Here is a 13,120-nt window from a genome sequence, read left to right on the forward strand (position 1 = left end):
GGCTTTGGACTCACACTTTCCTTTGTTCTTTGGGTTCCGTATATCCTAATCAATCATCCAAATAAACGAAAGCAGTATGTGGATAATTTTTAGCCAACATTTTTATTATTACATATTAAACTACTATTGTGCTTGCAACTCTATAAGTGTCGTTAGAAACTCTTTTTCTTTTCGAAATTCCTGCGTCCAAACATTGCTTATAAAGTTGCGAGCTCACATTCATTCATAATTTATTGATACATTTTTATCATTAATATTAAGAAACATTTTACATAAAATTGTTGAATGCATTTTCATGAGATTTACCGTTTTTTATGGGGTTTCCATCGTTTAATTTGTATAACTACATATTTATGTAAATGTTTGTATATTTGTATGTAAAGATTCATTCCATTGCTGGTGTTTGCATTTCGACATTTAAATTATAAAAAGTTTACAAAATCAGTTGAACGGCTTAAACATAACACTGGAAGCGGCCGAAGCGATATAAAATGTTGAATTGATCGTGAGCAGTGCGTGGAGTGGATTGAAGGAAAAGTAATACTTCGATTTGTGGCAGTTTAACATATTTGTTTTCATAGTTCTTTCCGTATGAGAAATACTTGGAGGGCTTGTTGCTCTGGGGATGGAGTCGAATTGGAATTTAGCATGTAAGCCAGGTTGGAAAATGTTCGATACAAAGGCATCAACATTTGTATTTTACGATTATGTGATCTAAATATGCATATATAAATGTAAAAATGTTTTATCCTTGGCCTATTATATGTTTGTAAAAGTTCTTTACGCTGACATTTTTTAATGTTGTTTTCTATGATTTCGATAGATGCAATACTATTGCATTGTTCTACTCACTTTTATTAATATTTTGCGTTTCGTATTTCGGAAGAAAAAGTATTGGAGTCGAGAAAACATTAGTATTCTGATAGTTTGCGTGTGTATAAATAAATTAGTTATTAATCAACAATATTTGTTTAACTGCTCATGGTACAATTCGTGGCATATTTATAATATAAAGTTTATCCTTAAATGTGTTAAACTTAGATGTTTGTTGTTGGTTAGGTACAAAGAAAAATCTCATGGCTTATGTTGTATACCTAATCAATAATTATTTTTCTGTATTGGCTTTTAGAACGGATATTGCAATAAACTAAACTCGGATGTAAAAATGTCATGAAGCTTCGATTAGAATATGCCTATAGATTGCATAAGAAAACGAATTAGATTGCTGCATAAAATTTGCTTGCGACTAGATTGAAGTTTTTGCTTTTCGACTTTTCGCCTATGCGGTGTAGATTACCGAATCATATATGTATATCATATACTGTAAATATAGTTAGATAAATTTGTTCTTATTACACTTTAGCTAGCGCGGCGGCCTTGGATTTCATATTGAGAAGGGAAGAAAATTTCAAGTATTTACGATTGTTCCCTAGAATTTGTTCACAAGTGCTCACGTACACTGCCGAAACATCTCTAGTTTTGTTTTTCTAATTGAGATTCTGACTCTTTTGTGAACAATCGGATTCCTTTTTAAAACATCGCTTTACTAACACAATATTCGAGATTTCAATCGATAAAACGGATTTTTTTTCAACAGCGAGCAGCCACGAGAAATCTATATGAGTTGATAGGTTAATATATTCTTGTGTGCCCAAACCAATGTATCCTGTTAGACAGTTGTTCCGTACGCGTTGTTGAAAACGGCACGGGAACTATCCGTATCCAAGGATATATCTTCGGGACTGGCCAAGTCCACGCGCACATTCGAGTTGGTTCGACGTCGTGCCGTTTGCGCTGCGCCCCAGTTGCTTAGAGTCCAATGGAAGCCGGAGGAGCTGGCAGCCGGTTCGGTGTCCACCTTAACCTGGGTGCAGACCTGCGCATTCAATACAAAGCAATATTTAATCGTTGAGGAATTATATGTTAAACAAATGCAATAAGAAGGTTTTGAATCAAAATTACCTCTCGATTTCCGCATGGAAGGGTTTCTGTGCCGTTGCCCAATGCCGAGCCCGAAACAGAACCTGAACCCGAGTCACGAGTACTGCCAATGCTGCTGCTGCTGGCCAGCGAGTCATTGCTCGATTCAATGACCGCTCCTCGATACCGCGCCACAGCCTGGACAGCCAAAACATAATGGAAATGTTGCGTGAATCATAATCGTTTTACCAACAAACATAAACATACCATGGCATCGCCGCCTTGGCAGTCCTCTATCGATTTAAGAATTTCCCAGACCAGCTCCGAGTCCAAGGGAATGGGCTGTTCGGTGTCGCGATTGTAAATGGCAATAGCAATGTGAACGGGATGGGGCACTGGCAATGGAATGAGCAGCTTTTCCGTAACGCTCTTCTCTCCGCATTGCTGCTTCCACGGTCGCCAGGACTTTTGGGCTTCTTGTAAAGTCTTCGGCACATGCTGGGCACGGTGGGCGCGCACCCTCGGCGTGGTCAATCCCACAGACATATCCCTGTTGAGAATTTCACTAGCATCAGTTGCTCAAATATGTTTTCTATATGCTTTACCTTTTCTCGGGCTTGCGGAAGGTGAGCGTTATGCGGGAGCGTGGATTGAATGCAGTCACTTCGAGGAAGGGCAGATGCACCTGAACGTTGCCACGAGGCGCGTACACATTGCCGAGCAGATCCAGGCCCTTGGAGCCAATCACATCGTTTGCATTCTTCACCATCTCCGTATAACGCATCAGGTCGAGCGAGGCATGTGGTTCTAGTTTAAAATGTGTATCGTGTTCAGTCAATGGCGTTAGAAAATCTAGACTAAATATGTCGGTGTATATAAGACCAGCCAGTCCCGGCCAGTCGTTTACCGTGAGACCCTGGAAATTAGCAATTGAATTTATCAGTGTTGTGTGTTTAATAGTTTTGGCAAGTTCTTCATACTTTATTATCCCAGAATTCTTCTTCGCTAATGGACAGTCTGCCGATGACATGAGACGGATAATATTTCTCTAAAATATGGGCGGCCAGTTGTATAGCAATCTTAAAGAAGAACAATTAATTAAACGAACAATCGAAATTTTTAGCACAAACCTTTAGTTCTTTGGTATTTAACTTTATGCGAGATTTGACTTGGGTGGTCAGCGCCGTCTGCAACTCCCTTCGTCGCTTCTCTAACTTCTCGTGTAGCGTACTCATCAGATCCTGCGCCTCCCGGTCCAGCGATAAGTACGGACCAGTTTTACTGATTTGGGCTGAAAAGGGCCCAAAGCAAGCCTCGACAAACTGGAGGAAATCCTGCTGTGGCTGCAACACCACTCGCTCCGTGGCATGCTGGTAGGCCTGCAACTCGTCCAGTTCCATTTTAGCCTCCAGTGCAGCCAAAGCCTGCTCCGGCCTGATTATGAAATAATAGTCTAATGCCAGTCCAGGTCCAGCAATTCGTTTTACAGCAATGCTATCGGAGGCCGGTACACGTCCACACTTCTTGATAAACAGATGGTAGGTAAGAGAGTCCCACACCAGACGTAGGGAATACCGGATGACCCCAACTAAAAGTGATTATGAAAGCGTTAAGACATTTTAGATTCTGCATGAAAAGTCTACGCACCTATAAACACGACTCCTGCTGCCAATGGGCAGATGAGCGTGGCCATTAGAATCGCCGCCACCGGCTGCAGCAGTCCCTGTATGAGAAGATTCCAAACTATGGCTTCCAATAGGATGCAGTATCGATTCTTCGTATTATCAGGCGCATCCAAATCATATATGAGGATCATGTAGATGTGGAGTAGTAGCACAAACACGGGAATCCATAGGGGCGCAGTCACAGCCAGACTAATGCTCAGCAAGCTAGCGGCCAAACAGATAAGGGGGAAGGCGAATAAAATGACGATCGTACCTAGGAATCCTTTCACAAAATAGTTCCAAGTTCGATTCAGATTGCGTGTCAGTCCCTTGCCAATAAATCCTTTAAAGAGTTATATAACGAAGATTAGGTTTTATGAAGTTCGATCTTAGCATTTAAAGTGAAAGCATACCCGTGTCTGGTTCTGTCTCAAAGTGCGTACGTGACTTCGATATATGACGCCACAACTCGATTAGACGTGACGCCAGAGTCTGAGTTATGCTCGTCTTCCTTGGGAACAGTGTGCCATTGATTTGCGATAGCTCAAGGTCGGGCATAAAAGGCTTCACACAGCAGAGCGCGCGCAGTCCGAGGGGACTGCACCACGGAACTAGTATGCCAAGCAGAAACATCATGTTCCACGACCAGCACCAGATGCGCTGGATCATGTTTAGCAGGCGCCAGAAAGGCCAGCGCGTGCTCGTTGTGCGCAGTATCTCCTTTTCCACCAGAAACACCGGCTGGCTGGGATCCGAGCGTGGAGTGACTATGCTAGTGGCATGTTGGCTAATCACTGTGGGAATTACGTCAGACTGGCCCTGGAAGTTGCGACGGATGATCCACGACTGCGGCGACCAGATGCGACACGCCCACTGAAAGCTGCGCGTGGGAGTCTTGGCATTCTTCAGCTCCTTAAGGAGCACTGGCTCGCGCTCCTTCATGAAGGTCAGGTCACGAGACAGGAAGTATGCTGTTTGATGCAGGTTATGTTGGGTGCACATTTTCAGCGCTTCCTCGTGGGCCGACCAGGCGCTCTTGTGGAGCCGATTCTCTTCTGCGTGGCGCAGCTTGGAACGCAGCCAGGGGGCAACTCGCGACAACACGGAATGGTCATTGGCCAGACACTTCTTGTGGTCCTCACGAGTACGCTTGATATTCTGCTCCACCTTGTCCACAGCCTTGTACATAATTACCACCGACTGGGCCTGCTGCACTAGGAGTTCCGGCACCCCGGCGCCCAGCTCCCCCAGCTTTGCATTGGAGACGATTGAGCTGTAGACGCGTTGCAGATACTCCTTCATGACAGCTTCGTTCACCTCCTCCTCGATCTCCTTGTCGTTCAGCTTCTTGGCACGCAGCTCGGCAATCAAACGCTCGCGGAAATGCAGAAACCAGCCTCGCGTCTCCCGCTCCAGAATGCCAATTAGAATTGGAAGTGCCTTGCGCATAATGTCGCGGCAAAAGAGCCGCAGGTCGATCTCCTGTCCTTTGGGCGTGAGGAATAGGTACGGCACGGGCTGGCTGACCTCGCAGCTGTTGAAGTCGAATTTTTCCATCGTAGCGCGACGCAGCATCTTCCGGACATAGGAACACAGGCTGTGTAAACAATCCTCGTATTCGGGCTAAAAGAAAACATATTTTAATAGATTACGTATTTATTTATTGATTTAAAGCAAATTTAAGTAGAGATTATGTATAAGACTCACGAATATGAGTATGTATTTAAATCACATCAATAGATTGGTATATATGGGTATTGGCAAAGACACTGTTCTATTATATATATATATATATATACTATACTATTATTCTAATGTCTTTGGTATTGGTATATCATGGCCAGTGTGAAATATGAATTCTAGGTATATATTTCTTACCCGACAAACCAATTCGGCTATGAGAAATCGGCAGCGCTCCTCCTTAATCTTATAGTCCAGGTTGAGGGCCAACAGAGCCGGCACACCGATGAACATGTCAGCAAGTCTGGTCAACGCTTCCAGCAAGCCGTGCATCGCCTGCACGACCGAAAAGAAGTGGGAGAAGATGCGAGCTCGGGCAGTGACCACCACGAACCGGGCAGCCAGGGCCAGATCGCTCAGAAAGGAGTCCTGCGCCCGCAGCTTGCCCTTTTGGAGGAGTTGGGACAGACGCCACTTGTGCACCTGGCCAGGAAAATGAAGACTGGGCACATCGAACTCGCTGTGGAGGAGTGGGGAAACGAATTAGCTACTGAGCTTCGCCACGACTGATAGATTACAGCAACATAAAACACTTAAATGATCTAGATTTTAGATTAATGACGAATTGTCGGCATGCACAAGCGTGTACCAGATTCATAATTATGGTTTGCCCGATTCTAGGTTTAATGTTTGTGTGAGATTGTGAGTGTGCGTTGGGGTATGGATGTTTGATCTTGCAAAGAACTCGTTTCCTAGAATAGCTATTGTCGTCAGCACTTCGGAGATTTTTAAGTTGATTTCTTCAGAGATTACATGCCAAATGTGCAACAATGACATTTTTCTCGGATTATCTTCTTTTCCCCCACGTATTTAGTGCGGTCCACAGTTTTGGAACATGCATATTCGTTTTTGGGCTTTAGTTTCAGTTTAACGAGCATGCAAATTTATCAGAGCGACTTTGGAGATAATGACTTAACATCTAAACAATCAACATCGATTATAAAATGAAAATGTATGTACAAACGGAATAACACCGACTAAACAGATTTGAATGCATTGGCAGAAGTTTGCCTCGGCTTTTTTATATGCCTTCTTGATAGTGTTTATTTACCCATTTTTACGTATTGTTTCCAATTGTTCCAAAGTTAATTTCTTCGGTTTTCCATATTTATCCTTTTGCAAGCTTTACAGAAATATGTCACACAAATTTTCGTTTACCGTTTCATGTTTCATTGGCAAGTGATACACAGAAATAAAAACATAATTGTAGTGGGACATGCATTTAGTTTGGTTAGAAAACAAATAGCAATAAACAGACCACGATAGCTGGTATCGTATTCATTTTGAGATAGATTTGGAGCATGCCTTAATTTGATTCTTGCGCTTGCTGTGTGCAAAGTGTCGCGGAATGATTGGCAATGGTTAGGGAACTCAAAATAACGAATGAAATCACTATCAAGTGTGGGGGATGTGGCCAAAGCGCGGTTAATCAGCAAGTTGTTAACTGCTAGCTGCACAACTGCCCCTTTTGCATATTTAGCTAGCAACTGCACGTCGCTCCATCCATCATCCGTCATCCATCAATGTATCCATCATCGCAATGAACGACGCTGTCCCGTGACCGCAAACTCACCCAGTTTCCCGCAGAGTCTTCAGCTGGGCGTTCGTCAGCCGGCGGGGCTCTCCGCTCCCGTCAGATGCCACGGCGTCCAGCTCGTCGAAGGGAGGCGCTATAAAGAGGTCGCGCAGATTAATGGGACGCGTTTTGCGGCTGCTCACGCTATTGGTCGCGTTCCTCGCCGTCAAATTCAGACCACTGCTGGCCAGCGCCTGAGGCAAAACTGAAATAGAGCTCGGTTAGTGTCGTGGATCACCGCAATGTGCATGGCAACTCACCAATGGGAAAGCTCTTCCAGTGGTAGAGGAACTGCTCGGCCACGCTCTTGATCTGCTCCACCAGCTGCTCCACCTCGGGAGGAGCTCCCACCAGGTTGATGTTGAACTCGATAGGCTCCCGCTCGGGGCCGGCCAGGGTCTGAGGGCGCAGCATCTGAGTGCCGGAAGCGCTGACCGACAAAGTGGCAGGCACAGCAGCCGGCGCAGGAACCGAGGCGGCTTGCAGGGACATGGGCATGGTAGTTGGGCGCCGCCTTTCACTCTAGTATTGCGTCCATTTCTAATTTTATTGTAAATCTGAAAAAAACAGGAAGTACTTAAGTATTCTTGTGATCGGTCATTGTATTGTATATGTACCATATTTCAGTAAAAAAGACTATCTAGATCAATCCACTTTTTTAAGAAATATAATACTTTTTCATAAGACTTTTCAATTATTCAATTAATACCATATAATTGCACCCTTTCAATGTATTAATTCCAAGTCTGGTGTTGAAAAACACTCTCTTACGCTGATTCCTTTCTGATAAAGTTGAATACTTTTGAAAAGTACACAGTATTGCTAGAATCAGCTAGATCAAGTAGAGTTACTTTGATGGCTGGCCAAGCTAATTGAAATCGCACAAGCGCGCGCAATATTAAAATTAATGATCTAATTGAAAGATCACTGGCGCATGTCTAATGGTGGGAATAGTTTAAATTCCATGCGACTCAGAGAGGAGAGTCCAGATGTAAACAAAAGTACACTGCTCGGGATTCTTCAGCTTCACTCACTGAGCATCATCTGCCCGTACATACGCGAATTTTTTGAGTTACCAATTACCAATTAGTTGTAGCTGCAGCTACAACTGACAGAGGGTCGAAACGAGTTCTGCCTGGAATCTCGAGTTTCACCTGCTGGAGACGCACCTGCCCACCTCAACCCCCTCATCCACCTACCACGACCTGCGCCCAATTTCGCGCTTCGCTTGCGTTGATGGGGTCCCCGAGTGTGCTTTTCCACGCCCATGAGTAGACACTGTACTGGAGTGCCCCCGCCAGTTAGCCAGCCCCTCGCCAATGCCCCAAAGATTCTTATTGTTTAATTGCCGCACACACACACACTCGCACGGACGTCGAGACGCACACGCACACCTATGTACAAGCACTGCGCACTCAAGGCGTTCTGTGTTTTCGTTGTCGGTTTTGAGTTACAACTGCCTTTTACCTCGCTACTGATATCAAATTGCTGGAGCCTCGCTCGCTGCAGGCATCGTAGAGGCGATTCGCGAGATCGCAGAGCTGCGTTTTTCCGCTTTTCCGTTTCTCGTCTTTATTGAGCGAGCAGACAAAATATACACATAGGCTCTTTTCAATGCACCCCTGGGGCACACTTTTGCTGGGGATGGCAAGGTAGGTGGCCGTGACTATCGATGACCCGCCAGTATCGATGGCACGGTTGACCAGGGCTGAACTAGCAAGTTAAAAAAAAGTTTAAATAAAATTTTAGCTTTTAACTTTTTAACTTATATATAAAAAAAACAAAAAAAAAAAAAAAAAAAAAACTTATATATCTCTAAGGCTCTTTTAATCAAAGCCATTCTCGCTCCAACGTGGAGTTATGCCATCCAGGTGTGGGGAACTGCTGCCAAATCCCAGCTTAATAGGCTCCGTGATTATGTACAGAAGAATTACTGAACGATTCCTTTTGAAACCTTAATAAATAGAATTAGTGACTTCCAAATAACTTATATATGTCTTTATGCCAAGCGGAAAAGCCAACAAAAAACACCAATATTTGTACCAATTATACATACATCATGAACGCTATTGAAAACATTTGATTTGATAGTAACTTATTAATTTTTGTTTTCGAGTATTTATAAAATATTTTATTATTTTTTAAAAACAATATATTATTTCGTTGCAAATGTGAATTTTTATATAAATAAATTATAGCATATTATTTTTGATTTTAATCAAACAAAACCGAGTTTTAAACTAGTGACTTTCGCACCTTCTCCTCTGTGTGTCCAATGAGCTTTTATAAACAATTGCGTATTATTTCCATTCGGAATGCGCGCAATTTAATTTTATAACTAGTTTTAGGGCACAGTTGGTGAGGTTTTGACCTGTCTTCCAATGGCTGCAAAGCAAACCTTTGCCTCGGCACTCAAACCGCAAAAATGTCATATAAAAAGTGTATTATTTTAATGCTATGCGTATTTCTTACAGAGATAGGTTATTGTATTAAGTAATTATTGGACATTCTGCCGTCATTGCTTGACGTAGAAAAAAAGCCATTTTCGAAGGATGGTCGTTGTTGGGCTTCAAATGTATCATGTTCATAGCCGGCGAACTGGAACGCAGGGAAGTGGACGGGATTAAGCCGTTTTTGAATTGAGTAACCACTGATTGCGGAACCACGGAGTCCGATGGTTTGGAAACTGAGTCCTGCGCTTGATGCTGAAGCATTGTATTGCAAGGATTTGGCGTCGAAATCGTGACGGTCTGTCCATTCACAGAAATTGAATAGACAGATTGGGATGCTTGGCTTGCGGAACGAACACTATTCTTGGGCATCTGGGTGCCAGAGACAAGATCGTTGGAGCCCACGGATTGAGCTTCCTCTTTGGAGTTAAGGTGTTCTGCAGCCATGTTTTTCAACTTCAGTTCTGCTTCCGCCTTGGCTGCAGCCTCTGCTTGTTTCTTCGTACGCGTCACGATGACGCCATCGCACATCAGCGTGCCCAAAGATCCATATCTCTCCATATACACTTCCGGCAGATCAGGGGGTTCATGTATGCCCGCCAGCACCGGAGAGCACATCTTCACCAACCGATGGCGAATGTACTTAACTGCTTGTCTGTCTACGCTGGAGCTGGGAGAGTCATTACTGGCGGCCAAGAGCGAATCGATGTGTTCAGATAGGTACTTCAGTTGAGGCAAAATGCATGCGCGCACCACATGACTCCCCATCTTTCCCAGGCCAAGGACTGCCCCAAACACAGTCGTCAGTGACTTCTTCGATAGCGCCTTCTTGTAAACACTGGAATATAAATAGATATTTTTAAATCCGATGCACCTTTCTTTAAGTATGTGGTCGCAAGCGACATCTGCGCTATTGTCGTTATTATCAATGTCTATTATCTACAATTATTAACAATATAAATCGAATCAGGTTCACAACCTAATCAAGAATGTGCATTATAGGAAAGGAAGCGCATCCTTCTACGAGTAACATGTAAAAGGCCTATTTATTCCTGTAAAGGGTGGTCACAGATTCTGATTTAAACATCTTTTGAAAAAAAAATTTAAAAATAAACTATAGGGGACAACAACTTATTTAATTAATAGCTTGGTGGTTATTGCAGATATTATATGATTTACAAGGAGCAAACATGAGGGACATATTAATATGCAGCCCCATGATTATGTTCCTCCACCAGATGGATTTCGCTCTTATAAAATGGTATGATCATGAATTCATAAATAATTTAAAAGAAAGGGCCTAACGGAATTCATAAACTGCTTATAGAACCCACGCATGATGAGTACTTGCCCAATGAGTCTGGGCAGGATGCCGTTGCCGGCAGCGTCGAACTGGCGCACTACTTGGGAAATTATGTTTCCGGAGTATTCCCTTAAGGCCCAGTGATCCTCCAAGTCAGGAGATGCGCACACTTGTTTGGCCAGCAGGCAGGATAGAACGGCAGGCAGGAGCAGATGGAGCTGCAATCCAACAGATGCATTCTTCAGCTTATCCTTTTCCTCTCAGAACCAAATACTCACATATTGCAATAAGCTGAAGCGCTGGTTTTTCAAAAGAGCTTGGACCATGCGCATAAGGTAAAGGAGCAGCGACAGGTTCTGCTGGGCCATGTTGATACCCACTGCGTCTGCGATAAACTTGGTCAACCTGGGCAGCAAGTCCTCCAGCGAGGGATCAGTGGAGAGGGCTTGGAGAGCCCGCACGCGCCTGGATTCCAAGTCGCCTACGCAGGCCTCGGTTACCAACTCGAAGAAGTTCTGCTGTTCCATGCTCAGCGGATAGCGCTTGCAGGGCTTTAGCAGCACCTGCTCCACCTTCATCCAGCCGGAGTGCACGGGAGGCGGCTCCAGAGAAATCTCCGACACGGATTCCTGCACAGACTCCTGCACGGATTCCGAGCAGGAAACGAGATGTTCGTCCCCTTTTGCGGTGGTTACAGCTTCGCGGACGGTTTTTAATACATTTTTGGCAGGGCGCATTGTGCAATCGTCGCAATGGACCAGCCTGAAAAATATGTCGTGGCAGAGGTCGTCGTGCATTCGGACAGCATGCTGGATGTGAGACAGTTGCAATCGGCGATCCCGGATGCGCCGCATGTATTTTCCCGCCTCGTTTAGCAGATTTTTAATGTCTTCCTTAACATTATGGGACAGCCACTGTGCTACTTCGTCATCCAGAAGCTGACCAGTGCTGTGGAAGAATATCGCGGATATGGAACGCGGCGACAAAGAATGTTTACGGAAGCTTTCGCCCTTGTCGGGCATTTCATTGTCAGACGTTCTCATTTTAGTTGCGTTTTTGTTTTCAAATTGCCACATTCTGGCACTAGTGATGCCACCGGTCGATAGGCGATGCACGGCGTCTTTATCTGTCAGACAGGGTCGTCACTCGATACCGATACCCGCCAATTGAATTTTCAAAAATATCAAGCGAAAGTTTTTAATGCGGCTTGTTTGATATTTTTTGAATGTCAGTTCAACATTGGCAAAGCTTGCCACAACTTACCCAAGGAGTAAAACTGTTTCCAACAAAAATACTTCACTACCAATTATTTTAGCCAGTTATTCTATTACAAAATGAATTATAGAAGTGAATCACGATAAATCATTTAATCACATATATGCGGTTTGTATCTCACGTGGTCCACCAAATTGGTAGCTTCACTATCATGATAGGGTTAATCATCATCGACGGTTACATAAATAAGTACTCCGAATATTCATAAAAAAAACAATGTGTCTCTTATAGCACAGAGTCACTCCCCACCATTTTTGATTTTGTAGAAATTTACTAAATATAAAAAACTGTTAATTTAATAAATCGCGTTTTTAGAGTTTTTGTGTAATGTGTGCCCTCTACCCTCAAAGTCATTCCCCATCATTTTTGATTTTGTACAAATTTACTAAATATAAAAAAACTGTTCATTTAATAAATCGCGTTTTTAGAGTTTTTGTGTAATGTGTGCCCTCTGGGACAACTTCCCAGGTCGAGCTCCTTTCGACTACTGCCCTTTACATCATTTCCACAACCGACTGAACCTGACTTTGACATAATTGTCAAGTGAAATTGTAGAAACCGCCTAGTACGAATAGAAAAATCCGTATCATTTTCATAAAGTTTGGTAGGTGGAATAGGAGCAGTTACTACTATATTTGCGCTTATGGTTTAAATTCTTTTTCGCACTGATTTAAAGTCTTATCTCGTATATTTATATCTATAATTCTACTCAAAACATTTCCCATGCTGTCGCATACAAGAGGTAACGCCTAAGTCGAGATGCCCGAATATCAGATACCCGTTACTCAGATAGTGGAAGTGCGAACCGAAATTTCAGAATTTTTCTGGGATATCGATTGGGGAATAAAATGAGACAATATTTAAAAATTATTCAAAAGTGCTTGGGCGTTTTGGAGGTGTAAGGAGGGGCGTGTCCAAAATGCTTTTGGTATACCTAAAGAAATGGGCAAGACAATCCATAAAAAGGGAGAAAAATAGTTTTCCAAAGAGTGGGAGTGTCCGCTTTCGGTGGTCTGTGGGCATAACGGTGGGAGTGGCAAAAGGTGTTTTGTCAAATCGATATAAAATTACATATATAATTTATATAAAACAAGAAAGAATTCTATAATCGAGTTGCCCGACTATCAGATACCCGTTCATCGCCTAGTGTAAATGCGAACGCGAAATTTCATCATTATTCTGGCATATCGAT

General features: G+C 43.3%; 2 protein-coding genes across 3 annotated transcripts; both read right to left on the reverse strand.

Moving 5' to 3' along the window:
• Window positions 1-83: 83 nt before the first annotated feature.
• Window positions 84-8,664, reverse strand: LOC6613959. Its single transcript, XM_032722552.1, has 13 exons — window positions 8,368-8,664; window positions 7,161-7,457; window positions 6,898-7,105; window positions 6,376-6,447; window positions 5,463-5,784; window positions 3,998-5,207; window positions 3,568-3,927; window positions 3,051-3,508; window positions 2,901-2,999; window positions 2,526-2,836; window positions 2,188-2,470; window positions 1,963-2,118; window positions 84-1,876 (listed from the first exon to the last, which is right to left on the reverse strand). Exons 2-13 carry the CDS (start codon window positions 7,396-7,398, stop codon window positions 1,670-1,672), a joined length of 3,924 nt encoding a protein of 1,307 aa, XP_032578443.1. The 5' UTR covers window positions 7,399-7,457; window positions 8,368-8,664; the 3' UTR covers window positions 84-1,669.
• Window positions 8,665-9,328: 664 nt separating this feature from the next.
• On the reverse strand, window positions 9,329-12,427 carry LOC6613960 (transcription initiation factor TFIID subunit 6). 2 transcript variants are annotated; one of them, XM_032722483.1, is made up of 4 exons: window positions 12,050-12,427; window positions 10,932-11,977; window positions 10,702-10,871; window positions 9,329-10,188 (listed from the first exon to the last, which is right to left on the reverse strand). In XM_032722483.1, exons 2-4 carry the CDS (start codon window positions 11,727-11,729, stop codon window positions 9,390-9,392), a joined length of 1,767 nt encoding a protein of 588 aa, XP_032578374.1. In that variant the 5' UTR covers window positions 11,730-11,977; window positions 12,050-12,427; the 3' UTR covers window positions 9,329-9,389. The 2 variants fall into 2 exon arrangements, with proteins under 2 accessions (XP_032578374.1, XP_002038424.1); XM_002038388.2 differs by having other exon boundaries at window positions 10,932-11,779; window positions 11,917-12,427.
• Between the last annotated feature and the right edge of the window lie 693 nt (window positions 12,428-13,120).

The sequence above is a fragment of the Drosophila sechellia genome, chromosome 3R, assembly GCF_004382195.2.
Source record: "Drosophila sechellia strain sech25 chromosome 3R, ASM438219v1, whole genome shotgun sequence".
NCBI lineage: Eukaryota > Metazoa > Arthropoda > Insecta > Diptera > Drosophilidae > Drosophila > Drosophila sechellia.